This window comes from Clytia hemisphaerica, unplaced genomic scaffold, assembly GCF_902728285.1.
Source record: "Clytia hemisphaerica strain Z4C2 unplaced genomic scaffold, Clytia hemisphaerica genome assembly, whole genome shotgun sequence".
Classification (NCBI taxonomy): Eukaryota; Metazoa; Cnidaria; class Hydrozoa; order Leptothecata; family Clytiidae; genus Clytia; species Clytia hemisphaerica.
Window position 1 is genome coordinate 1,172,094 of NW_027103603.1, and position 27,726 is coordinate 1,199,819.

General features: G+C 34.1%; 2 protein-coding genes across 6 annotated transcripts; both read right to left on the reverse strand.

Moving 5' to 3' along the window:
• Positions 1-736: 736 nt before the first annotated feature.
• LOC136802081 (uncharacterized protein DDB_G0286299-like) lies at positions 737-27,470 on the reverse strand. 5 transcript variants are annotated; one of them, XM_067058801.1, is made up of 20 exons: positions 27,349-27,464; positions 26,917-26,982; positions 26,602-26,630; positions 26,024-26,191; positions 25,535-25,647; positions 25,263-25,358; positions 24,439-24,762; positions 23,829-23,981; positions 22,987-23,073; positions 22,715-22,810; positions 21,892-22,215; positions 21,279-21,434; positions 20,751-20,789; positions 20,347-20,391; positions 19,970-20,083; positions 10,565-10,776; positions 9,743-9,809; positions 8,539-8,711; positions 7,351-7,441; positions 737-3,443 (listed from the first exon to the last, which is right to left on the reverse strand). In XM_067058801.1, the coding sequence occupies exons 2-20, from the start codon at positions 26,962-26,964 to the stop codon at positions 3,373-3,375; spliced, it is 2,406 nt and encodes an 801-aa protein (XP_066914902.1). In that variant the 5' UTR covers positions 26,965-26,982; positions 27,349-27,464; the 3' UTR covers positions 737-3,372. The 5 variants fall into 5 exon arrangements, with proteins under 5 accessions (XP_066914902.1, XP_066914903.1, XP_066914904.1 ...); XM_067058802.1 differs by having other exon boundaries at positions 25,535-25,629; positions 27,349-27,463; XM_067058803.1 differs by lacking the exon at positions 25,263-25,358 and having other exon boundaries at positions 27,349-27,470.
• On the reverse strand, positions 12,959-18,804 carry LOC136802099 (uncharacterized). The gene is made up of 8 exons (XM_067058817.1): positions 18,724-18,804; positions 17,867-18,553; positions 17,336-17,676; positions 16,553-17,061; positions 15,348-16,342; positions 14,660-15,146; positions 14,165-14,452; positions 12,959-13,965 (listed from the first exon to the last, which is right to left on the reverse strand). Exons 1-8 carry the CDS (start codon positions 18,802-18,804, stop codon positions 13,700-13,702), a joined length of 3,654 nt encoding a protein of 1,217 aa, XP_066914918.1. The 3' UTR covers positions 12,959-13,699.
• Positions 27,471-27,726: the final 256 nt, after the last annotated feature.

The window sequence follows — 27,726 nt, forward strand, 5'->3', positions numbered from 1 at the left end:
TTTGATTTGAAATCAGCAATAAAACACCAGGTAAAAACTAAAGTTTAACAGAAACAATTCCTGAAGTGAAGACAACACGAAAATACTTTTGAGCCAATGAAAAACTAACATTTCTAACGCGTTTGAAGTTATGAAGAGTGAAAAGCAAATGAAAGAAAAAGAAAATGGAGAAACACGTGTTTGAAGAGCAATAGAAACTTTTTTACACCATCTTTTTCCTTTTTTCCGAAAAATAGTCCTTTTAAAGGTGTCAAGGTAATAGAGGTCGAACAAAAAGTTTTTAACAAAGAAAACAAAGGGCTTTTGTTTCGTTTTATCACACACCCCGAATTCATCATTTATCAATTCAACTCGCATTTATTTTCATACAAGTTGTCTTATAAGAATAAACCATATAAGAACAAAAACCTTCGATGGCTAAAATATTTGGGACAAGTTTGGAACATTTTAATGCTTTGCAGACTCAATTTTTTATGAAATTGCACAAAAATAATCACAAAATTGTGAAAGTTTTTACGTTTTTACGCTTAAAAACTCAAAAAATTAAGAAGACTACAAAAATGTTGGATGTTCTTACAAATAAAACATATACGTGGAAACTTTTTAAAAAATCTCATAAAATTATAATTTGAAAATTAAACTTTCAAATCAAAAGCCCGGGGTAATGAATAAAGCAAAGATTTCTTTTAACCTAAAGGGAACTCCTAAAAAGTGTTTTAAATGGAAAATAAAGTAGTTATAATATCAAAAAGGTTTATTCCTTCTCACAGATTTTTAAAGATAATAATAGATAAGATAAGATAATTTTAGAGATAATACTATATACAGAGGGTTAAAATTCTAAAGCAGCTCATACAGAGTTTCACAAATTATTTTAAAAGGGATGAAAAAAATAATTCTACTTTTTTACAAATTTTAAAATACTATCAGACAGATAAAGTTGAATTTATGACTAATTTACATTTAGTTTTAAATCAATCAAAGAAACTTGTAAAATATTATAAAAATTGAACGACTAATCTATATATTAATAGCCGTAGTCTGAGAAGCAAAAGTCATCTTTTAAAAGAACATTGCTTGCGAAAACGAAAGTGACACACAAAAAACAAACAAACCGCTCCACAAATGTGTTAAATCAGATTCGCGCCGTTTTATGAAAACTTTGTTTTGATTGATAGATAAGACTTTTTTCTTTTTTTTTCTTTCTTTTCTTTTGTTTTATGTTTTCGAATGTAATTAACGACCTTATTTGATTTGAGACATTCGAATTCTTTTCAAAACAAAAGAAATCTTTTAAACAGAATCTGTTAAAGAAAAGAACAAATGTAAAATAAAACACAAGAATCACAAGACAAGTTTGTTAGAACAACAGCAACATTAAAAATACATTCGATGGTGGTAAAAACTAGAATTCTTACTTCGTAAAAAGGAACCTTTAAACATGTACTCTTAGGTTCCAAATAAACGGGGGGGGGGGGGTTCGAATAAACGGGGGGGGGGGTTGGAAAATTTTCTAGATTTCAATAAACGGGGGGGACCTAATTGCCGGGGGGGTTGGAAATTGTACTTCTGAAACCCAAAAATAAGGTAAAAATAGGCTAAAATCAGGCTATTTAGAGCAAAATAAGGGGCCTTCTCTTTGACAGCTGAAAATATTCTTATTGATTAATAAATGGGGGGGTCCTAATAAGGTCCGGGGGGGTTGGAAAATTTTCGAAAAATTAACAAGCGGGGGGGGGGCCCGTTTATTTGGAACCTAAGAGTATGTCGATTATTATATTGCTGTAAATCCAAGTCATTGTTGAATTTGAAAAATTATTGAAGTTATGACGAAGTTATTTTATAAAAAGCAACATAAAATTGCGCTATCACGCTTTTTTCTCTGCCTGTCCTAGCTGCCTTCCGGGGAGACTATGGTTGCGAGCTGACTTTCGGCCCTGCCCCTCGGACCCTTAGCAGAATAAAGAGAAGAAAGAAGGGAAATTGTGTGAATTTTAATTCACTTTTTGGAACTAATTTGACCAAATTTCTATCTTTCTGGGGGTAAAAAGTTGAAATGTTCCTATTTTTCCAATTCTTAGTGGGAATGAAGTTTGATCTTCCGATTTTTCAAACTGCCATGTTTCAAAAAAAGCACCCTTAAGGCCGGCACATACCCATACCCATACCCTTCTCCCCCGGGCTGCCTTTTTTCGACGAATCGCGTGTCATGTCTATTATTTCACTCCGCTTATCTTGACATCAAAGTTTTCCTAAACATCAAGAACTACGGCAAATATAACACGAGCGAAGCGAGAAAAAAATCTAATTGCAGAGCCGTCTCGGACGTCGCTGGTCGCCGGTATGGTGTAATTTGGGAATGACGCCGTTTCTGTTTTCTGATCATTTTTGCCAAAAAAATCTTTTTCAAAATATGGTTAAAAGATACGTCACCCGGGAAGGGTAGAGTCAAACTTTGATTTCATCGTGTTGAAGCCACCTTCCCAACATCTTAAAGGATTTTAAATGCGTTCAGCAAACAGCTAAACCGGCGTGCGACGCTGGGCACCGGCTAGTATTATTGAATTTTTAAGGAATAATTCATTTACTTGAAGGCACTGTGACTCAATCCCTTTTGTTATTAAAGCTAAAATGGTAAATTTAGTAACAATCTACCGTCGTTTTGTATAAGATTCCTATTACCGCACCAAGATTCTCGTCACTTTTCCGGAATCTTTCCACTAATTCTGCCTGGATAATCGGCAGGAGATTGAAAAGGGTATGTTTCTAAAGGTACGGAAAATCTTGTGTTTACTCACGAAATTGCCTAACTTTCCGAAGCTTATTTTCAACTACCCGAATTCCTGGTCCTTTTCCGCTAGAAAAGTGGCAAAGGAATCTTAGTGCAGAAATGGAAATTTTTTATAATCTTATAACACAACGATAATTGTAATCCCTTACTCGAACTTTCTGAACCAGTCTTTTAAAAACGTATTTGTCCAAAAATTTAAGTTCGAGTAACTTCTCTTTATTCAGTCCCAAACCTCTCATGAGAAGTTTGAGTAATAATCGAAATTACTCGAATTTCAACTGTTCAAGAAAATTTGAGCAATTCGAATCTCGAACTGTTCGAATAAGTTCGAATAATTCGATTGTCGAGTGCTAGAGGAAAAGATCGACATAAAAGGGTTGTTTCAGTCAGACTTAAGTTTACTGGTAACCCAAAAATGACATTTGTCAAGTGCTTCCCCAAAGAATAAATCACACCGCAAGTTATTTTTAAAACTCAAGTCCTAAGATTTGGGACAGCACTACCATTAGGCCCAGTCTACTCATTTATACACGTTGGGTATAACCAATGTCCACAAAAACGTATTCAATCCATCTATATACTTACGTTTTGGGTGAAAAGTAAACGATTCTTGTTTCGTGATTCGATTTATTTTCTACGTCGTATTTCTGACCTGTAGAAGAGGAAAAAATTGGAACAAAAACGTTAAATCGAAAATCCACAAATCCAGCAAACATACCCAAAAAAAAAAAATCAGAGGAACCAAGATTAATTTAGAAATTTGGTCACTCAACTAAAAATCGAAAAAAATAATCGACACAATTTTATTTTCAAATTTTAACAAACAAAATTGAAAAAAAAATTGACACAATGACCATCTTAGGGTCAAAATTAAAGATGAGGACACTATTTTAGTAAAATGTCTCAAACAGTGTCTTTTCTAGATTTTCAACAAAACAAATAATTCAAAAACCCATAAGGAGTTATATAAGATGCTGGCCACTGATAGGACTAATTTTTTCTTCCCCTTAATTAAAAAGACATGGGCCAGTCGAAAAAAGGATAAGAAAGTTATATATACAAACTTTTATGTCAAATTCCAGACAAACACTCGCTTCAGTTTCACGCTTTTTATTTCGAACAGCTATCAATTTTGCATTAAAAAAACATTTATATTTAAAAATCAAATTTTGGGACTAGCCTACTGACAGACATGTAGACATATCATAGATCGTTCCAAAACAAACTCAATTATTTCATAGATGTTTTCTTATGAACCCAAAAATATAAATGCCAGAAAGATTACTGACAAATTCGACTCGCCTAATACTCTCATACACTCACGATAGACCCAATATGCTTTTGATAGACTTGATGGCACTGATAAGTGGCCCAGTGTAATTTAGCACACTCGTTTATTTTAAATACAGTATATGGCCCCCAAAACGGAGACGGCCCCCAAAACGGAGGTTTTCATTAAAATGAAGATTCTGACTTGTAGATTTATCAGAATTAAACGATTTTTGTTTATTTTGAAAGAATGATGGTTATACTTAAAAATGAGCATGTTTTTGCTGGTTTGAGACAGATTCAAAATAACATATTTGCGTCTAAAGGAAATATTTTAACACCAAAATTAGATAAAAATTGCATATAACTCACTCTAGCTCCTTGGATATTGAAAATAAGTTATGAACACGGGGTATAAGAAACTTTCTACACCTAATGCCGTTCAGAAAATGCAAATACATCTGTGACTTTAGAGGCTGGGTAAAAGATATAGCATCTTGAAGGTCAACCAGTATTTTGGAGCCCTAGAATCAGCATTGACAAAACCGAAAATTCTAAATATGAGAAAAAGAAAAAATCTTGGAATTCTATTCCTATCACCTTGAGTTAATACTTTATAACAAAAAAATTAACATTATATATAAAATTTTTCGCTGAATCAGCAAAAACGGCAAATTCTGTCATTTTTTTGCAAAATATAGGAGAAAAATATCTTTAACCCTTTGAGTGCCAGGGTCTTTTTTTCTAAGTTTTTTTTTTAAAATCGCTAGTTCAAACTTTAAGGGCTTATATCTCCTGATCTAGAAAGAATTAGAAGCTCGTATATAGCTCGTTGGATAGCTTAGAGTCTCCTCTCCGCTGCGCGGACCTGACTGAACTGATGGAAAGGTGCCCAGTGGTAAAACTTCAAATCAATTCACTAGAAGACAGAATAAAGTAAAACAGGGCCAAATTTGGAGGTTCTTGGATCACTCGTTGACCAAAAATAGTCAAAAAACGGTCAGAATCTCAAAAAAGTGAATTTTTGTCATTTTTTTTGCATTTTTTTGACTTTTTTGCTTAAAATCTCGCTGGAAAGACTCATTTTTGAAATTCTTTTTGCTTGACCATAAAGGACAATCTAATTCCTACGAGTTCGACCAAAAATAACGATTTCTAACTCAAACTGGGCATTACAGGAGGGCTTCGCCCTCCTATATAGCCCATGTCGTATATATACGACATCGGCACTTAAAGGGTTAAAGCTTAATATTTTCAGTTTCAGTTAAGCTTTTTTTCTAAAATTTTCACAGCTTATTCCATACATGAATGGAACTATTTTCAAAAGAGATTGGTTTTCAAAAACTTGATTAAGACGTTGTTAAATCAAGATTGTCATTTTGAAAATTTCTAAATTTTCAGTTTGGACTTTGCAATATCGAAAATCTTGAAATATTTCATAAAAATCATAAATTTTACATCCATCGGGTCGTAAATTTAAGGGAAAACACAAATATGTTCATAGTTTTTCCCCCTATTACCACTGGGCTTAATAATTTGATTTTAACTACACCTCCGTTTTGGGGGCCCCAAACCTGCATTTTGACAACCAGGGGTATACTGTAAAAGTTTTATCAAATAAATTTATGCCCAAAACCCTCTAAATCATATTTCAAAACTATGGTCAAAATTTTGTATTCGTATCTTAAAGATATCTCGAGAAATCGCTAAAATTTCAAACCTCCGTTTTGGGGGCCATTAGAAAAAAGCTACCTATCTTTAAGCGATTGAAAAATATTGTTGAAATTGAAAATTTTGAAAAAGAACTTCCAGGAAATAAAATAGAGATGTTAAAGGTTTTCATGCAGCAAAAATTTTTGTAAAATCTCTTTTCCTCTAGATTGGAGAGAAATTTCAAATTTGATCGCCGTTTTGGGGGCCACATACTGTAAGTGTTAAGTGATAAATAGCCCAACAAAATTAAATGAAGGAATCATTGATGAAAATCTTGGTATTGATAATATAACTTTCTTGGTCACCTAACCCGGGGGCCAATACACCGTTTAGGAGTGTCGACTGCGCACGCGTCAATCCAATTTTCCATTGTTTTGATTTTAGCGACCACGGAAAATTCACTCTCCTCCGTAAAAAAACGGTAGGTAAACATCTGGTTCTCATAAGGAAACATAGCAGAAAAACGGTAGGTAAAGAACTCCTTTTAATCATAACTTCTTTTCCTTTTGATGAATTTTTGTGAAATTTTCAGGAGAGACTTATAAAATTATCATTGATATCATGTTCAAATATCTAAATTATTCTCTTTAAAGGAGAGAAAAAAATTCACAATGTTTACATTCCTCTAACCTTTCACAGTACTAAAGTGCGCATTTTTACCTACCATTTTTACCGGCCTCTGCAATGGAGTACCGTGAAGATAGCGAGACTCCTAAACGGTGTATTATAGCTTTTTCATAAACTCGATAGCGCTTATAAGTGGCCCGGTGTAATTTGGCCGACTCAGTTTTTTGGCTTTGCTTGAGGTGGTAGCAAATCTATATCGCTAGATCCAGTCCCTTTTAGGTGAAAAACAAATAGAAAACTATGGCCAAGTAATCGATGGTTTCAAAGGTTGGAGGTATTTTTGTACTTTTATTATTTTTTAATCTTATAAATTTTGAGGAAATTTTAGAATATATTTGTTGTTTCCTTAAAATTTGAAAACGAAAGTGAAAAAATTCCAAGATGGTGATCCTCTATTCTACTTCACTGGACTCAGCGCCATCAGCGAATCATAAGGAAGCAAAGATCAGTCAGAAGTAGACTACTGGGACCCCTGCCCACTGGACATTTACCCGAAAAACTTCGTCACCGATGGGAAAAATATGCTACAATTTCAACCCCGTTGGGGAATTGACTGATTTCATTTCCACTTGAAATTCAATGAAAATAATTGCACTCCAAAACCATATTGGAATCTTTTAGCTGAGAACAATAGAATTTCTATCCCCATTGGGATTTCGGGATTTCGATAGATTTTCATTCCCACTGAGGGTAAAAATTCCACCGGGTCTTTTTTTGAGACGTGATTATCAGTGTTGCAACATGCTTTGGTTAATATGGACGGAAAGTCTAAAATTTAACTCTAAGTTCACGAAAATTCTGCTTTAAAGGCCTGTTATTAGGACGGCGGAAATCCATGTAAGAAAATTCAATTGGACAGATTTCCTCTACAGACGGAAAATTTGCAACACTGAATCATCCATTATACGAGCTGTAGAGCCAGCAGACCGAAAATTAACATTATCACTTACCTTTGGGGATGACAACGTGTTCACCAGTATGGGATCTCCACGTGGAACTATTGCAAGTGAACCACACTGGCCCTCGAGCGATGAAGAAAAACTGAAAAAAAAAATCAAGCAAAAAATGAAAATTCAGAGAAATTTCTTAACATTCTCTTCTATAGCATAAAAGCAAAAGTACGTGTAAATAAGATGCATTATATATTATAAATTAAAATTGCAAAAAAATTGGGAGGTATGATATTTAGAACGCCACGGAATGTCACGAATTGAAATATCAGAATTAAAATCGAAAAATAAAACTAATTCGCGAAGCGCCAATCCAGCCTGATTCATACGCGATTGTTTTAAGCTTCGTGTAATTAAAGTAAGAGCATTAAAAGACATCAAAATAAATGAAAATTAACCGAGGACCTCGAGGAATTTCATAGCCATGTGTATGTATAGGACCGAAAAATAAAACAATTTAATTTAAATAGACACCATTTATTTTCGTTGTTTTGACCTCACTTAAGAAGAGGCATCGATGTTTGTTAGAAATAAATATTGACTTTTAAACTATTTTCAAAGGGAGGTTTGCACCATTTAACAGTGAAATATAAAGTGACCAAAACAAATAACTGCTAAAGCCAATTACATGTGAACCCAGTCGTAAAGGCGATGTTTAAAATCAATTCTAAACCCCTTATTTGCATAACTTTTTGTAGTTTGAGTTTAGGTATCAGAATGCAGAGTAGTCTAGACACAATAGAAAGCTTCAGGTGCTTTTAGGCCTAACTCTTGGTATATAGGCACTGCTATGAACGGCCACTAGTGACCCCCACCTGGAATTCGCTTTTTAATAGGATTAAACATAATAGAAATTTTAAACAGAAGAAGTTTATCAATGAAGATTTAAAATAAAAGAATGTTTAAAACACAGCTGATTGGCTTAGGTTTCAAAATTTTCTACTGTTTCATCAAAACCTCAATGCGCATGCGATGTATCCGGAGAAATTCAATATTCAAAACAAGAGCAGTGCGCAAATCCCGAAGAGTAGAAGTTTTACGCTCGAAACGAAAGATGATATGACGTAGCCTAAATGGAGAGTAGATTCTGAAAAAAAGCCTTCAGTTGAAAATGACTAAATACTGTGATTGTGATGCTTCAAATCAAAGGTGAAAAAAAAACACGATATCAGCACAAATTATACTTACGAGTTCTTCCTTAGGCCTTTGTTCTCCCTTTCTTTTGCGAGCTCGAAGTTTGATTTGACCCGTGAAACAACCGCTTCCTCCAGTGATACGCGAAATCAATAGATTGTTGGGATCTCCAACATTCCTGCTGACCGATCTCCAAAACGTGCTGCACGAATTATATTGCACGTCGTCTGAGGAAAGAAAGAAAGAAACACAGCAAAGTAAAAACAAGCAGGAATTTCATAAGTAACGTTTTCAGATTTCATTTTTCACTGATTGATTATTCAGAAAATATATTCGAATGAAATGGGCTTTCCCAGAAGAAATTTTACCCCCACTGTTGAGGATATTGATTTTATCGAACCCCCTGGATATCTATCTTTTTACTTGAAAAGACACTTTACCCCTGGATATCCGCTCCCTTGTAGATATTTAACCCCTGGATATCCACTTTTGAACAAAAATCGTTAACCCCCTGGATATCCAATATCCTCAACAGGAGGGGACGGACTATTTCTGGAAAGGCCCAACGTCAGACATTAACCTGTAAATGAAAATCTAAATTCTATACTCAATTGATTGATTGATGTTCCACTCTAAAACACTCAGATTTTTATCACTGTACACCCTTAAAAGTATAATCACTTTGCATTGCTGAATAATTGCTCAATGGACAGCTAGTATAGTGAGCAGACTTTTCAAAAACTTGAATACATATGAATATGAACATACCGATGATAACACATACTTTCGCGGGCAAAAGCTTTCGCGATCGAAAGTTTCTCCCTAGCAAGAAATTACACGAGAAATTCAAGTAAAAGAAATAAAAGTTTTTTCCGCGAAAAGTACACTTTTTATGCTATCTTATACTCAGTCTTCAGTCTTTGTGCATTTTTATCGCTTTTTTGCCGGCAAAATGAAATAACATTCTAAAATTCGCGAAAGTTATATCCGCTGAATTCGTTCCAAGAGTAAAATTCGCGAAAGTAAAATTCGCGAAATTTCACGTTTTTTCAACATCGCGAAAGTTTCTGCTCTTAAAGAGTATGAACATATTTTGTCCCATGAGCTTCTTATAAATTCGTCACAAGTCACAATTTATAAGGAAGGGACTTTAAACGTTTTATTTTTACATAACTGTTCCCACATGTTTCATATCAGGTCAGTGTCTCCCTATTATCATATATCACTCTTATTTAAAAAACAAAACCTTTAAACAAACCTCGATTATCATAATTGTTTGTTTCGCGATTCTTGATCTGCACTTTCACGGGAGGTCTTTCCCATCTCTAGAGGTGAAATCAAAACAGAAAAGGTTGTTGAAGAGTAAGAACAATAGGCCATTTCACAGTCGCAAAGCGTAATGGGTAATCAAGACCACTGCGTGCTAATGATGACTTACTATTTGTCCAAAGTTTTGAAAAATTTTGAAGATTTTCACGTCTAACCAACGGTAAACCGTGATCGGGGCGCAATCAGTCCTGATTACCCATGATCCATTTCGACTGTGAAAAGGCCAATGACATTTTAAGATGACACAGTGCAAGATCTCGTGAATTTTAACGTTATCAAGAAAGTTTTAGTGGAATCATTTCACTAATTACTTAATTCCTCAGAGACACAAAGATGCAAGGGAAGCAGCATGACCATGAGAATATGAGCTTTCTTCTTGTTACAGGGATTGAGTATCAAAATTCAGAAAATAGAAAAACTATAACCATAGAAGTGAGAACCTTTCATAAACCTAGACCAAGCCTCATCCGCCATCTTTGATCGAAATTTTTAGAAAAGTGGTACCCTAAGAACTACTCGACTGGGTCCATTTGAAGTTAAATGAAAGTTTCCTACCATTAGGGAACCACTTTTTAAAAATTCCGGTCAAGGGTTTTGCTTGATCGGGATAGAGAAACTGTGTGGTGATAAACATGTGAAAAAGTCGAAAAAATGTTATGTAAGAAGATAAAGTACAACATGTTACTTACAGAAAAGTCGCAAAACATTATCATCTAAGGAGACAACTTAAAGAAAGACATGTTATACTTACCTCAATTTCAAACAGATCACCCTTGTCGCATTCTTCATCTTCTCTCGCTTGACGATCTGCCTCGCTCTCACTGTTTTCTTCTAGTTCTTCTGCATCTGCAAGGACCTGTTGTTCGGGAGCTTGCTGGTCGGCGAGCTGATTTTCGTCGTGTTCGGTGTCAGGTCTTTCTTCTACTTCATCCACAGCCGAACAAGGAACTGACATCGAAGTCGCTAGTGAGATAAAAAAAAAGCTTTTTACTGTATAAGAAAAGATGCACCTTTTGCAGATATGCGTAGGCAAAAATGGACAATTTACCCTAATTTAGGCGTTGGCTTTTGATCCAAAAAAAAAGCTTTTAAAAAGGTAGAATAATTTGAAAATAGTTTTCATACATACTCACAATTTTTCATCTTCATTCAACAATTTTTAGAAAACCGTCAGGCATAGTTTTTCATGTAGAATTATTTTTCGAGAGAAAGTGACTCTTTTTAAATTTTGCTTTTAATGTTGACCAGGGGGGGGGGTCATGCAGTTACTCCATGACACTAGGTGGAGTAACTGCAAATGTTGACCTTTCTCGCTGACACCACCACCCTTGCAGTTACTCCACGGTGGAGTAACTGATTTCACACCTTGAAAAGGTATACACCACCCCTTTAACCAACAAAAGACGGACAATGACGATAAGCATGTTGAGCCAGCATGATTTGATGTAAGTTTCGGATAATCTAAACAGGTCTAAACAGGACATTTACCAAGGAAAGTGAAATAGTTTTTTGCAAGGTAAGTGGAATTAGTTTTTGCAAAGTTTCATTATGTAAAATGTAAACAATAAAAACAACACGACCTATTAACCCTTGGGGTGTTCCCCCTAACTAACAGAACAGAAATATAGTATTAAAATGTTTCAAAAGTTTCAATAAATTCTCAATGTTTCAAGATGTTTCAATGTACACTCTAATAAGCTGTAGTAGTAGGGATTTATGTTAGGAACAGATCATGTTGATTACCCTCTTAGAATGTGCCATAGGTTATAAAAACTTGAAAAAACATCAATTTTTAGGGTAGGAACCATTTTTGGTTTCCCTACCCGGGTATTTAGGGTCTACTGACTGCTCAAAGGGGCCGCCCTAGGAGTGATTTTTTTTCTTTGTCAAAAGATAGTCATGTGACCCCTCATTGGAAAGAGAATTTCATGCAGATTCCAAAAAAGGTCACAAGTAGTGGCTAAAAATGAGGTTATAAAAAGTTATGCCTGCTAAAAAATGATGGTTTTGTGATTTTCCCTCTAAAAACGCATGTTGAGTATATTAAGCTCTTACAATCATTTCCCTATCCAAATCGTTATACTTTGATCAATACTTTCAAAAAAATCGTACAGAGTTGAGTAAATCAGACTTTTGTCATAGGATAGCAGTATTTTTTCAAGAGCTCAGTAAGTACATGTATGAAGAACATGGTACTCAATAAAAACATGACATTCTTGAGCAAACAAATCCAAATAACTTTAAAAAGTTTATAAAACCCTCCAAAGAAGTCAAGGTAATTAAACTTGAATAGGCTGATAAAGTCAAGGAGCAGAAAACTGAAGCCTTTACTGAAAAAGAAAAGGCAAGATTGAGTGAAGGGTAAAAAAAGTACTCATTATTGGAGACTTATCTCAGGCCCATATAACTCAGAAGAAGAAATTACTTAAGAAGTACGTAGAAACAAACTTGGATGATAAACTTAAGAACAAAATGATGTATAATGAAGTGAAATATGCCAAAATTACATGCATGTCTCTCAAGCGAACAGCTGCAGTCTTTCGTTTGAGAAAAGATTATCGCAACCTCTCCACAGAAGAGTATGTCGAAAACTTGAGCTCTTACCTCAGTATTGCACGTTGTTGCTCTTAGACAACTATTAAAAATCTTAGAAATGTTATACATGGAATTGTGGGTAAGAGGGATGATAGGTAAATCACTAACACTGGAACTCAACTCTCCTTTACAAGGTCAAGGGGATGAAACAATACAGTCAAAAAAACTTGTTATATTGGGGAGCAGTAAAGTCCAAAGACTTGTGATATTGGGGATCATGTTATTGCCTTTGTTATTGGCATGAGGGTATTGGTAATGAGACAAAATGACATTTAGGAGTAGTAGAAAAGGTTCAACCAGTAACAGTTTCATACATGACACGAACTGATAAAAACAGACACAACTGGACATTCCCTGAAAAAGTTGAAATAATTAAGACATCTGTCGACCAAGTAATCGCGACTAAAATTAAAGTCCAATATCTAGGAACTGTGAGGATAAGATGTTGTCAAAAATACTTCAATTTCAATTTATTAGGTTTGAAATCTAATAGCAAAGGAAGTACCCTTCAAACTCTGTAAAATATCTTTTGGATAGTATAAAGTTTGAGAGGTTGACGGACTTTCTAACTTCGACTGTTCTCGATTAGAGCAACGAAATTTCTTATTTGTCAAAGAGCTCTTTTATCCTTGGTTTTATAGTTTTTAAATTTTTAAAATGATCCTGTAGATTCAAAATGTATGATATCAGTAGAAAATAAGCACTTATGTTTATTTCATGTAGGTCTTCCAAAAAATATAATGAAAGTATGAATTAATTGCAAAAGTATGAATTTTTTAAGACATTACACGATTACACTAAAAAAGCCTCTTTCAAGAGCAATGTAATGTACTCTACAACCTTATCACTTCATTTTTTATGCATAGTCATGATGTTTTTCTTAATCCATATTAAATTACCTTTCAAATGAGGGGTAACTTGATAGGTTTTTGAGAATTCTATTTTTAGGCAACCTAGCAGTGAGATTCCGAGGTGGGCGTGGCCTTAAAGGCCCCGGTAGGGAAGTCAAAAAAGGTTTCTACCGAATTTGTTCTACTTTTTCTGAAATTATACATGTTTTGGCACATTTTGAAGGGGTAATCAGTTTATGATTCCAAAAATCCATTTTTAACATAGATCCCTAGTAGTAGGTGTCTCTTGCACTGGTAACCCCGACTGGTAAATAAAGAAGTAAGGAAAAAATATGAACTAAGAAAACTGTAAAAACAAAAATGATGTCTACAACAAAAATCGGATATATAAGAAAAAGCTGGTATAAGCAGGTCTAAGTCCTTTTAGTTTTCACAAAATTTCAAGTGTTTGTAGCTTTGATTTTTGCTGCTTTTGAGATTGATTTCATTTTTTGCCGTTCTTGAGGTGACACAAAGTCTGAGTCATTATAAGCATGGGTTGGATGTACTCCTTCATAATGGGCACGTGCATTATAAGTCCAAATGGCCACTTTGCAGACAGGGCAGGGCACAACATGATTTGAGCACGGGCTTCGTTGGGAATGAACAGGTTTCCTCTGGATGAAGGAGTTATATTTACAGTTTGTTGTCATCTGGTTGTATTGTTCTAAAACAAATGAGTAATTAACATCAAAGATCTGTCAAAGCCCTGTTAAAGCAGGTGAAAGTATTTTTTAGCACTACATTAAACTCAGAGATATTACCTCAAAAATACCTAAGAATCTAACCAGACCTGACCACGAGAATTAAGTTAATGGTTAGAACAGATATAAAAATGATCAATAAATACCAATAGATATTTTTACCGTTTCCTCTTTTTGATGAATTTGTCAGGTTTGTGTTACATACAGTTCTCCCACAGAATCCACATATGTTGCAACCAGAGATGTGGCTCTTGGTAATGTGGATGCCTATGTGCTTTCTCATGTTGCTTAGCAGAATCCTTTCTTTACATAAGCAGCATTCAACGACATGTTTGAGAGCACCTTTTTTCTCTGAAGAGGCTTTCTTTACTGACGAGTTGGTATTTTCACTGGCACCAGTGGCACTACTTGAATTCTGGTTTGAATGGCTACTTGTGCTGCTTGATGAACCTAAATTTAGTAGAGATTTAAAAGGTTTATGCTAATGTTTTTGTGATGATGGCACATAAGCTCAGATGGAGTTTAAGGCTCAACACAAACAGCTAAGAAGAAAACTTTTAATCGCTCATTCATTCATTAGTTGACTTCATTTGAACAGAAGAAGATTTTTAAAATCCTAAATATCCACCAATATGATAGTGATGTAATGTGTAATACCTGGATTTGGGTTTTGGATTGTCAAACCAACATTCAAGTCTAGTATCAGTTGCTTATCAAAAGTAAACATCAGTTTTCCTTTAATTGTTTTCAAATCAGGTTGGATGGCATAGCAATATGGTCCAGTGGTTTCAATCATCTCACCAAGTGACCCATTCCAGATGTAGCAGTCTGCATCTTTATCCAATCCCATCTCCGCACCTTTTACATACACATTTTCATTACTAATATCACCACAAGATACCATTTTCACTTTGCGAGTAGCCTTCTTCAAAACAGATATCTTCACAATCTTCAAGGTACCCTTGACATTGAAAAGGATAGGATCCCCAGGCATTATTGATGTCTCAATTGCTTCACTTGCTTCTTGGCCATCTTCAGTAAACTTAGTCATCCCCCTGACTTTACGGAGTCTGTCCTTTGAGAGAGGGTTTGATGAGAACAGGCTCTTTACGATCGTTGCCTTGTATACTCGAGAGCCATCAATCTGAGAAACAAAACAAATTGGCTATAAAATTCTGAGTAAATCAGAGTAAATATATAATCTACAGTATTCCAGGTATTTCAGGGTACTCGAGTAATCACATTGAGCTGAACTGGTTGGAAAGAAAAACAGAATCAAACAGAATCAAAGTGTTATGTAGCCTATTTTGAGTCTGTATTTATCTCAACCTGGATTAGTACAAACCTCAGTTTGAACATCATGCTTTTGAGTCGTTTCTTCTGGTATCATGTCAATGAGTGATGTTGCAGGGCGATCTTCTATATCAGTGTCGTCCAATATGGTATTACCCTCACCAACATTAACATGTATGTTGTCATCTTCAGAAGTGTCTGTGTCTGTCAACCCAATTTTAATTCCATTTGGACAAAGAAGGGTGTAACCCAACGAAGCAATCATATTGAAATCACACACTTCTCCTTGATACTTCTGGATTTGATTAAACTTGTATTCTGCCAACGCTCTTCCTTGATTCCAGACAGCTACAATTGGAACATCTTTAAGAACTAAGTTCTCAAGGTCCCATTTTCCAGGGCTGCAATAATCAAGACACAACCTTTTCATGATCTTTTGGCTTTCTTCAAACCAATTTGGGTGCTTGTACATCATGTCAGTGCATAATTGAATTGATCTGGTTGCATAGATCAACTCCAAATTATCAACAACTGATTGTTTGTATTTCAGTCGAAGGTTTCCGAAAAAACGTTCAATTGTATCATTGCTACACAGCATGATAAAAAAGGGAACGTCAGGATGGTGATATTTCCATTTGGTAGCACAAAAGAAGGCATCTGAAAATGTTGCTTGCAGGTCGTGGTATAATTGGTTGTTGAGGAATGATTTTAACTCTCTTTTCAGGATTAACAAGATATGTGCAGCAAGTGAAATCTTTTCAAGCTGACTTTTAATTGTTGTGTCTGGAGTAGCATAACATGCCAAAACAGCTTCGATGATGAATCCCAGCAAATGAAGTTCCTCAGAAACATCAGCTACTCGAAGGTTGATTGTTTTCAGTGTGTCAACATCACGAACTGCTTTTACAAACTGGAAAAGTAGTGTTGTTGCTAGTGGTACGTTTTGCTTGTCCTTAGGGCATATCAAACTTGAGTTGGAAAACTTGGTTTCATTTGGTGCTAGACTCAATATCTTCTCAACATCAGATCTCAACATGGTACGATCACCTAATAATAAACAACAAGAGGAATTATGGTATATGATGGCAATGATAGATATGCTTCAAAAGCTTTTGAAATAGAAAATAGAACGAAATGCGGAGAGCCACATTAGAATTTGAATATAATTGAAGAATAAAGTTGAATCAGGTTTAAACTTTTTTCTCAGACTTAGCATAACAAATATCAACAGAAAAATGATCCACAAATTGATAATACCTATGCGAAAGTTATTGTTGGTGATATTTCCTCTGATACGTTTTGCAATGTGCTTATGGTCAAAGTTAACAGTTTCGTCGTGTGGACCAACTTTCATATCAACCAACTTGAGTTTACTGATTGTGTCATAGATTGGTGATGTTGGTGGTAAATCGTAGCACATCAATTGATCAAACAACATGCGTCTGGTGGCATCACCATCTGTTGCCCAGTTTAGGAGTGGTACTTTATGAACTTTGAAGAACTCTTTTGAAATTGTCAAAACTATATGTTTTTGATATTCAATCTCATTCTTGGAGCAGGTGGGTAAAGCTGCTACCACCTGGACTCTAGCTTTTACTGTGTTGTTGCTGCAGACAATGACCATTGTCTCCTTTGGAACATGTAATTTTCCATCCTTGACCTGATTTGAAAGCTCTTGAACGTGTTGATATGATTCGAAATTCATGTTTACTTCACGGCCATGCTCGTAGCAAATTCCGTAAAGTGAATCGTCTTTCGGATTCCACCTAATGTCAAGAAAAGAGAATGTTTAATTTTATTGGTCATATTTTTAGTCAAGCAAACAAACCCTTTAGTATAGGAGAAAAAAAACATCTGCTAACATAAATAACAGCTGAGAACAACAGAAGTAAAGCGTCCCCGGCGTCCCTGAAAATTCATGAATCAATTTGCCGTCATATTGAAAGATTGAGATGATATGATATTATAATAGATAATATTTCTTAGTTTGCTTTTTAGAACTGTCTGGAACTGTAGAAAAAATATTGAAAACATTTTAACCTGACTTTGGGCTCTAGAAAAGTCTCATCAATCTTGAGCATATATCCATACTTGGGCTTGCCAGGGTCAACAACAATATGTTTTATGAATTCATGAGGGTCAGTATTGATTGAAGACTTTATCATACTAGTGGACCCTTGTAATAATCGATAGGCAGTGCTGGTAGATGGGAATTTGAGTGCCTTGTGCACAATATCCAAAAGGGAGGGGCCACCATATTGAAGGATAAGGAAAGCAAGATCTTTATCATCTTCTGATGAGTGCGGGTTATAAACACCGTCAATAGCATCAATGATTTTATTTATGGTGTATTGTAACCCTCTACGGCGATTCATTGCAACCTTAAAAATGGAAAACAAAAATTGATTTAAATTCAACCACAATAACTGCAATCACGATAAATTCTTAATAATTCCTAGCCATTCATTTTAAGCTTGTATTTCCGTTCATTAGATTTTTGAAACCCACTCACCGACTGATTGTTTATTTTTACAAAAACCTTGAAATATCATTCAATTAAGAAAGAGATACCTTGACAATTTCATGCAACTTTGGAATTGAATTGTCTTTTACCAATAACATAAACCGCTTATGCAACTCCAATGACTTATTCAAAGTATTCAATTTTCTTGTTGCTGATACAAACTTCAATTTGTAATTGTTCAAGGAATTTCCCATCTTCACTACTCGCTTACACAATTGTTCATGAGTTAAATATATGGATTTAGCTGTGGTGGTATGTTTGTCCATGTCATTCGAGCTTGTCACCCAAGATTGAAATACATTGTGATTTTTCAAATCCAAGCATTCTTTGTTTGTTCTGACGTCGAATGGATAGGATATGTGAAGAATATAGTTTTTTCCTACGCATTCCTTGGCATGAAAAGCACCATTCTCAAAGACAATGTCATTTAAAGTGGTGCTTAGCAACTGAAAAGGGAAATTTGAGTAAATCTCACCAGCTAAAGCAGGAACATAACCAAAACATTTCTTTATAGAAGCATTAGTTGAGACAGATACTGCATTTATATTTATAGCTTCCGGTATATTTGGACTCCCTCCAATAGGCTGAACATTCTGATCCATTTCATAGTCTTGTAACACAGTATCATTATCATTGTTAGTATTTTCAGAGGTTAGATCAATATCATTATCAGAAAAATTGTCAATCGAATTAGATTCTTCTGAAGGAAATTTTTCTGCAGATCCAGATGAATTCTTTTGGAGAAAGAAAGATTTGATAGACTTTGTTCTTATATTATTAAGTGGTTTCGATTTGTTTGTTCGTTTTTCCCCTTTCCTTTGCAAGACTCAACATGACGCTCAAAATTAGTTCTGTTATGACCAGCTCCATGAAAAGTTTTTTCACAAAAGCTGCATTTATTAACAATTTCTTCTTCCTCTTCATTCTCCTTGTCACTGTCAGATACTGCTAAATCTTTATCTGTTGCATTTTCTACTCTATCCATTTTATATCTGTTTCTTTCTAATTATTTCTAAAAAAAACAAAGGTACATATAATCTCCATTAATCAAATTCATAAATAATTACTTTTAACATTTTCCCAACTCCCAAAACATTCAAACCTACTCAAGCGATATAACTTTGAGAACTTCAATACAGTACTTTTCAAAACATTGAATTAAATTTCTAACAAAAATTCTAAATATAAATATAGTTGAGATGTCTTTATTAAAACTGTACAAATCAATGGTTAGTTCAATTAAAAACTCTTCACATTGATTGAAAAAAATCTGTCCGTTTTTGATTGAAAAGGAAAACAACACCTGATGGAAGTATTGGTAAAAACCTGAACAAACCTGTGTAAATACAATGTTTTGGAATAGATAGAGAACACAAACTATGAAAAATAAACTCAGATACACCTGCTGCTGGATACACTTATTATTAAGGAGAACTATCAGCTGGAACTATGAGTATCTTTAAGGTTTTTAGGACAGAAAAAAAAATTTCTATTTTTTATAAGAAAAATTTTCACAATCTTTGCAGAAATAAGCTAAAATTTTAACAGTTACTCCACAAAATAATAACTGATTTTCCAAATTTCATGTTAAGGCACCACCCATGTTGCAGTTAGTCCACTGGTGGAGTAACTGTTTTCCCAAATTTTGGTTTATGTACCACCACGGTAGTAAGTGTCATAGTGTTTATATAATAACTGCATGACCCCCCCCCCTGTGTTGACCAACATTATTATCGAAATTGTTCTTATGAAAAAAGCATGCATAGTTCGAACCCCCCCCCTTATTTAAGGGGGGATGACACCTTCCAAAAAAGTGAAGAAGGGGGGGGGGGTCAGAAATTTTCACTAAAAAGGGGGGGGTAGCAAGGAGGGGGGTCGTTTAAGAAGGGGGGGCTTACATATATTGTAGATTATTTTCCAGCACTGTTATGAAATTTGGTCTGCATGAAAGGAAGTTCTTTATTTTCACTAAAAAGTGGTATATATTTGCCAGACTTAATTTTTCTTTACTGTTTCCCTTCCCTTTTTACCATAAAAAATTTAGCCCGAAATCCTTGGGGGATAGGTATTTTTAAAGGTTGGGGGGATGCCAAGAAGGGGGGATCAGACCCCTTTCCGCACTATGGCATGTTTTTTTTGGTGAAACGAACCTTTGGAAGTTCCAGGCTGCTGGTCATCAAAAATAGATTGTAAACTTTTTACTGCTTTACTTCTGTTGCTCACGTTGCTTTTGTTTCTTGATTTATTCAAAATAGTGGTATCATCTGAAAAAGAAATCGATTTTCTACTTCTATAAACTGTAAATGGTTTAAAAGAATTTTTTTTAAATTCGTAGAAAAATCTAAATCGGTAAATATCAAAGTTAATAGGATTGATTTAGCCTAAAACTCTCTGTTAATTTACCGGAGACTTAAAATAGTTCCATAGAAAGGCTTCGAACAAATGGTACACGAAAGCCAGTCACCAAGCATCAATGATAAAGTGCGTTGAAAAAAATCAGAAATGAACTTGGCAGAGTTTGACTTACTAGACGACTTGCTGGTTGATGATTTACTGGAACTCTTCCTATTTTCTGGATGAATGAAAGAAGAAAAGCAAATTAATAATGGATAGAATTTCTTATTTCGACAAATAATTTGGAAACTATAAAAGAAAAAGTTATAAAAAATTACTGTTCTGTCCACTTTATAAATTCATTTTATCAGGTTTTAAAATGAACTAAAATCGTTTATCATCTCCACAAAATACAGTAATTCTGGTAATTTTTGTGTTATATGATAATTCGATAACCGTTACGTGGATAATATCAATTTGTATAAACTACAATTAATTTTCCCCTCCATAATTTTTTGGCTAATTAGTGATTTAGACTAGGCTTTTAATGGAAAATGGAAATACATTTGGTGGTAATAGAATCCAAATAATACATACTTGTCGGCATGCACACCCGCTTACGCTTGGCTCTTTTTGCTGGAAAAGAAAAGAACAATTTTTCATTTATTTCATTTATCTCGTTTAAAGATTCCAAAGAAAGCTTTCATTAATTAATTTCAGTCAATAAACCTCGAAAAAAAAATTGTAAAGACAGAACAGAAGCTGCTAGAAATTTTTGATCAAACAAGCAACATTAGTCCAAGTCCAAAAAACCCCATTTTTAGGCACTTTTTGGCCTAAATCTTTTCGAAAATCGGGCTCCGTCGCTTTTTGGGAATAACCATTTTGCATCACTGTGCAAAAAATCTGAAATAACTAATGAGCCAATCCCGAGAAAAGCTGGTAACAGAGAACAGACGAACGGACGAACGGACGAACGAACGAACGAAAAATTAAAAGGACCTCCGGGGTAGGTCCAAAAAACAATTGAAATACCTGTTTTTTCTAAATAGAAAATTTACTTGATAAGGCTTAAGAATGGTTATTAGATAGAACTAAATAATTTTGAAAACGACTTAAACAAACCTTTTTTGGTTAATGGTTCAGAAGGAACAAAATCTTGTTTGCAGATACTTTCTTCATTAAAGATGATTTGTAAATTCTTGCTGATATTCTTCCTATTGTTTCTCTTGACAATACTTTGATTGTTAAAGGTAGTGACATTGTTGGTCTTTGCAGAAGCTACAATATTAAGTAGATATTCACATCAATTAAAGCGTGCTGAAAATCCTAAAACTTGGTGCGTATGAATTTTTGTGTCAATGAAGTCTAATATTTATTAATTAAAGTAATTTGACAGGTTAATTTCAAAATTTCAGTAGCAATTTCTTTTGGTTTTAAAATTAATTTATACAAAGTGTCAGCCACTCTTTCAATGGCTGTTAATATTATATAGCCTTTTATTTACCTAGCCTGTTAAATCTATCTATGTTTCATCTACATGGAAATAGCAAAAAGTGCACAGATTCTACTTCTAGAGAACATACTATGATATCAAAGTGAGCCAGAGCAGGCAGTATAAACTATAGTGTAAGACAGTTATAACGAGACGACTCCTAGGCTGCTCAATATAGAATCTAGCATCCTCTGCAAGGAGAGGCTAGTCATCAGCATTATATCAAAATCTTGACATACAAACCTTTTGATATGGGAGATGGATGTTTTTCAACACCAGCATCATCCTGGTCAACATCCATTGTCTGGTTGATGGATTTATTGATCATGCTACAATAAGCTGCCAGCGGAATATCAATTGTTTTGTTCGACCGCGATCGAGTTCTCATTGAACGATTTGATACACCTTCTTCCAGTATATTGGGTTCCTTGTTGTTATTTTTTAGCCTAGACCGTTTTTTCTTGACCACCTTTGCACTACCAGCTTGCGTTTCCATGCTTCGTTTAACTGCTTTCTCTTGAACATTTTCTTGTGTGACTTTTGAAAGACCAATAGTTGAAATAAACTCTACGAAAAATTGAAATAAAGTGGTGTTGCTTTTATTATAAATGGAGTTATGAAGTTAGTTTTCAATTAGAAAGGGTGAGTGAAAAACAGGTAAACGGATTATTAGGCTTTTTCATGAGTTCTTGGTTCAACAGCTGACTCGTTTTGAAGCCATTAAAAGATGATTATAGTCTTCAAGTGTTACTGAAATAGAGTAAACTGCTTTTAAACTCCTCTGGGAATCAATTACCATGGCAATACTTTAAAAAGGAGGTAAGCGTTGCTTGTGACGTAATTTATGAAAAAGGTCAACTATGAGAGTAGATAATAATAATAATAATAGTGTCGGAGTTGAAAATCTCATTTTTGTTTAATAGACGCTTTCAAACTTTAGTTTAGGCCATTGCCATTTCAGACAGAATTTGTTATTTCTAACTTTCACAAAACATATGACTCAATCTGAAATGGAAGAACAAGGCTCACTATTAATCTTTCTAGGTTTGAAGGAATTATAATTAACCTGTTAGATTCTTTTTTGGAGTCGCACTTTTTGGTTCATTTGATGAAACATTCTTTTCTTTGGAAGGGCTTTCATTCTCAACTTGCATCGAAATCTCTGAATGAGTAAATTTAACAGATTTAAATTCTGACTGTAATTTTTTAATCGTTACTAACAAACTCATAGTCAGAAGTTCAAAAACAGCAAAAGAAAGTGGTGTTGGACTTTTGATGAGAGTAATTTTTCATGGTCGCCTTTACTGATAAAGCACTTGTCTTGTTAAACTTACTTACCTTCAAAACTTTTCTTTGTTGTTGTTACATCCTTACCAGTTTTTTGTTTTGCCACTACTGGCAAGGTGGTGAAGGATTCTTCAGTATCTAAAAACAAAAGAAATCCATTCTTTACTTTACTTCACTATCAATGAAGATGAATAAATTTAGCAATCAATAAGCAATGTCAACATATACCTACTCTATAATGTCTTACGAAAAGTTTTGTAATTTACTCAGAAAAAAAATGTGTTTTTAAAATTGATATATATACGAATAAATTTGTTTTGTTTTGATGAATTTCCTTTATTCGTAACAATTTGCATTTCAAAATAAAACACCTTATTTGTGCAGACGTTACATTTATTGGTCAGCCAAAGCTGAGCATTAAAAATTTGTCTATTATTCAGGTTCAGACGGAACTTTGTCCAAAAAAAAGTTAACCGATTTCTAAAGTTTTAATCCGATCGGGCTAAGTTTGGTTTCCCGATCTGTGTATTTACTCTCCAGCTTTTTTAGGGCAGCGTTCCGGTTGGGATACGCTTTCAATTCATCCAATCGGGCTAGTTTGGTTTCCCGATATGTGTCAAAAACAATTCAATATGGCTGCCAAGGCGGTGCTTTTTCGTTCGTTCGGTGTTTATCTCTTGCCAGCTTTTATTTATACAATCATTATATCTTGTTGAAGTGGCTTTTAAACGTATAACTAAGGAAGATACAACACTGGAGTTAGATTATAAGGATGTTCTTTTCTTTAAAGTATGAAGATTTTAACTTATTTGCTCAAGTTTTTTCCTGAATTGTGAGTTTTTTTTTTACCTGCTAGACCTCATTACTTTGTAGGGACTTGAATATAGAATAACCTTGTTTGCAGATACTTTCTTCATTAAAGGTGACTTGTAAATTCTTGCTGATATTCTTCCTATTGTTTCTCTTGACAATGCTTTGATTGTTTTTCTTTGTAATACTTTCATTCTTTTTATTTTTAAAGGTAGTGTTGTTGGTCTTTGCAGAAGCTACAATATTAAGTAGATATTCACATCAATTAAAGCGTGCTGAAAATCCTAAAACTTGGTGCGTATGAATTTTTGTGTCAATGAAGTCTAATATTTATTAATTAAAGTAATTTGACAGGTTAATTTCAAAATTTCAGTAGCAATTTCTTTTGGTTTTAAAATTAATTTATACAAAGTGTCAGCCACTCTTTCAATGGCTGTTAATATTATATAGCCTTTTATTTACCTAGCCTGTTAAATCTATCTATGTTTCATCTACATGGAAATAGCAAAAAGTGCACAGATTCTACTTCTAGAGAACATACTATGATATCAAAGTGAGCCAGAGCAGGCAGTATAAACTATAGTGTAAGACAGTTATAACGAGACGACTCCTAGGCTGCTCAATATAGAATCTAGCATCCTCTGCAAGGAGAGGCTAGTCATCAGCATTATATCAAAATCTTGACATACAAACCTTTTGATATGGGAGATGGATGTTTTTCAACACCAGCATCATCCTGGTCAACATCCATTGTCTGGTTGATGGATTTATTGATCATGCTACAATAAGCTGCCAGCGGAATATCAATTGTTTTGTTCGACCGCGATCGAGTTCTCATTGAATGATTTGATACACCTTCTTCCAGTATATTGGGTTCCTTGTTGTTATTTTTTAGCCTAGACCGTTTTTTCTTGACCACCTTTGCACTACCAGCTTGCGTTTCCATGCTTCGTTTAACTGCTTTCTCTTGAACATTTTCTTGTGTGACTTTTGAAAGACCAATAGTTGAAATAAACTCTACGAAAAATTGAAATAAAGTGGTGTTGCTTTTATTATAAATGGAGTTATGAAGTTAGTTTTCAATTAGAAAGGGTGAGTGAAAAACAGGTAAACGGATTATTAGGCTTTTTCATGAGTTCTTGGTTCAACAGCTGACTCGTTTTGAAGCCATTAAAAAGATGATTATAGTCTTCAAGTGTTACTGAAATAGAGTAAACTGCTTTTAAACTCCTCTGGGAATCAATTACCATGGCAATACTTTAAAAAGGAGGTAAGCGTTGCTTGTGACGTAATTTATGAAAAAGGTCAACTATGAGAGTAGATAATAATAATAATAATAGTGTCGGAGTTGAAAATCTCATTTTTGTTTAATAGACGCTTTCAAACTTTAGTTTAGGCCATTGCCATTTCAGACAGAATTTGTTATTTCTAACTTTCACAAAACATATGACTCAATCTGAAATGGAAGAACAAGGCTCACTATTAATCTTTCTAGGTTTGAAGGAATTATAATTAACCTGTTAGATTCTTTTTTGGAGTCGCACTTTTTGGTTCATTTGATGAAACATTCTTTTCTTTGGAAGGGCTTTCATTCTCAACTTGCATCGAAATCTCTGAATGAGTAAATTTAACAGATTTAAATTCTGACTGTAATTTTTTAATCGTTACTAACAAACTCATAGTCAGAAGTTCAAAAACAGCAAAAGAAAGTGGTGTTGGACTTTTGATGAGAGTAATTTTTCATGGTCGCCTTTACTGATAAAGCACTTGTCTTGTTAAACTTACTTACCTTCAAAACTTTTCTTTGTTGTTGTTACATCCTTACCAGTTTTTTGTTTTGCCACTACTGGCAAGGTGGTGAAGGATTCTTCAGTATCCATGAATCTAAAAATAGTAACGAATCTGCACAACTTTATGCGTTTGTACGACTTGCAATTAAGCTCTTGCACAATGATTACTTAAGATATCAAAAGAACTGTAATAACTTTCACGGTTTTCCAATCATTTCGAAATGAACTGTGAGATTGGAACTCATACAATTTTATAGTTGGATTCATTATGACTTGTTTGATGCGGAGCGTTATTGAAATGGTAAGTAAATTGTTTGACTCATATGAACCGTATCATCTTTTCTTGTACAAAGATTTATTTTCTTTAATGTTTTGATGTTTTAAACTGGTTTTAAAGTGTATGGAACTTTTGAGTTGTTAATTTTTTTGATTGTGTGGAAAACATATTGTATTGTTAATGACAGAAAAATATTGAATACGATGTTAACCTGTTTCTGATTGGGGATATTGACCAGTCAACATCATTTAATATATTCTTCATTGATTTGTTTGGCGTTTTTGAGGGCGTTGTTGATTCAATTTCGGCATCAGAAGCGACACTTATAGGAGTCATGTTTAACTTGCTAGGTGCCAAATTATTATTGCTGGCACATTTTCTGAAAGAAGAAAATCAAAAGATATTTAAGTAAAACAGTTGCTGTTGATTCCAAAGAAGGACAAGCGTACATGCTATGTTTTTTATATGCATATTTTTTTGGAAAATAGGCTCCGTTAAGTTTAAGCCATATTTTGAAATCCTTTATGTTTGTGATATGCATATTTTTCTGAAAAAAAAATTGGTTCATTTAAAAAATAGAAAAGAAAAATGCTCCCAAGCAGACAACCCAGAACAATGACCAATTGGCCAAAGCTAATGATATGCTAATGATATGCTTATCTCTTCATCAAATCCAGGGTCCAGAATGCTTAAATGTTATGCTTATAAAAAACATGTATTCCAGTACTTAACTATTGCTCTGTGTCAAGTTTACAACATCATTCCAATCAGGAAAATTAAAAATCTTACCCCTTGACAGTGAACACATTTTTTAGTTTCTGAAAAAGAAAAAGGAAATCTTCATGTCATTTTTTAAAGCTAGAATTGCGAAATAAAAATTTGATATTTTCACCTTTTTGTTAGCAGTTTATTAAATGGATATTTTAAAATCTTGAAAATTAAAAATAAAATTCTATGGTAAAACTGCTGAAAGTACAAAAATTACCAAAATGAAAACGTTTAAAATCCCAATATTACAAGCAAAGGTTCAAAAAGCGTATATAAAGAAGCATTTAAAACAAAAAAAATTGTATATTAGTTTGAAACATATAACAAAAGACTTACTCTATTTGCTTTCAATGGTCTGCCTGAAATTAGTATTGATAGTGGCATTGTCAATTTTTATTTAAACTAAAAAGAGAAAGATTTCTCTTCTAACTGTCAATCAATGTAAGTCTTTAAAAAATAACAAGGAACATGCTGAATTGAACTAGCTGATGAAGGTGTACTCGTAAACATGCTGAATGATGATGAAAATGTTTAAACGAAAAGGGAAAAAAAAACAGCATTGCATAGAGATGCGTAAGCTTGAAAACATGAAGAAACCTGTTTTACGCTTGATGTTTAAAGGTAAGGAGCAGCCACAGACCATGCCCCATGTAAAATTAGGATTCTCATTTTGCATCATCAGTTAGTCACACTAGGAAATCAAGCTTTCAGAAAAAAAAACATCAGTCATCTACAGGATGTATTTGCAACAATAAGGATGAGAGTTACCTGAATCAAGTTCAAGTTCCCAAGACAATTAATTAAAACTTGAAAACTTAAAATGAGACAAAATGACAGATTGCAAATGTGCAACAGCCAGAATATCAACCAACCAAACTTTGTCATTCAATTCCCAAGACGGCGCTTCGATTTTTAAGGCCTTGTTTACACGCTAAAAGTAAAAAAAATTCCACACATGTAAATGGGTCAGTGACACAGCCTATCCGGCAGTGTGCGGATCTAGGTGGGTTTCGTCTCCCCCGTAGATCTTTTTCTTGGGAAGTTGATCTTCAAATTAGTTTTCAAGGTTGGCTTGACTCAAATTTTTTCATCTATGGCTCAAATTATAGGCAATTTCTCATAGTTTTCGAAAATGTAAATTTCATT

What these genes read in the sequence shown, in the direction of transcription:
- LOC136802081 (XM_067058801.1), bottom strand. Translation starts at nt 26,964, where the DNA reads ATGCCACTATCAATACTAATTTCAGGCAGACCATTGAAAGCAAATAGA. An exon ending in TCCATCTCCCATATCAAAAG is followed by an intron (nt 23,982 to 24,438) that starts GTTTGTATGTCA and finishes TTAATATTGTAG; the next exon opens with CTTCTGCAAAGACCAACAAC. An exon ending in GCGGGTGTGCATGCCGACAA is followed by an intron (nt 20,392 to 20,750) that starts GTATGTATTATT and finishes TCATTCATCCAG; the next exon opens with AAAATAGGAAGAGTTCCAGT.
- LOC136802099 (XM_067058817.1), bottom strand. Translation starts at nt 18,804, where the DNA reads ATGGATAGAGTAGAAAATGCAACAGATAAAGATTTAGCAGTATCTGAC. An exon ending in TTTCTAGAGCCCAAAGTCAG is followed by an intron (nt 17,062 to 17,335) that starts GTTAAAATGTTT and finishes TCTTGACATTAG; the next exon opens with GTGGAATCCGAAAGACGATT. An exon ending in CAACAATAACTTTCGCATAG is followed by an intron (nt 16,343 to 16,552) that starts GTATTATCAATT and finishes GTTTATTATTAG; the next exon opens with GTGATCGTACCATGTTGAGA.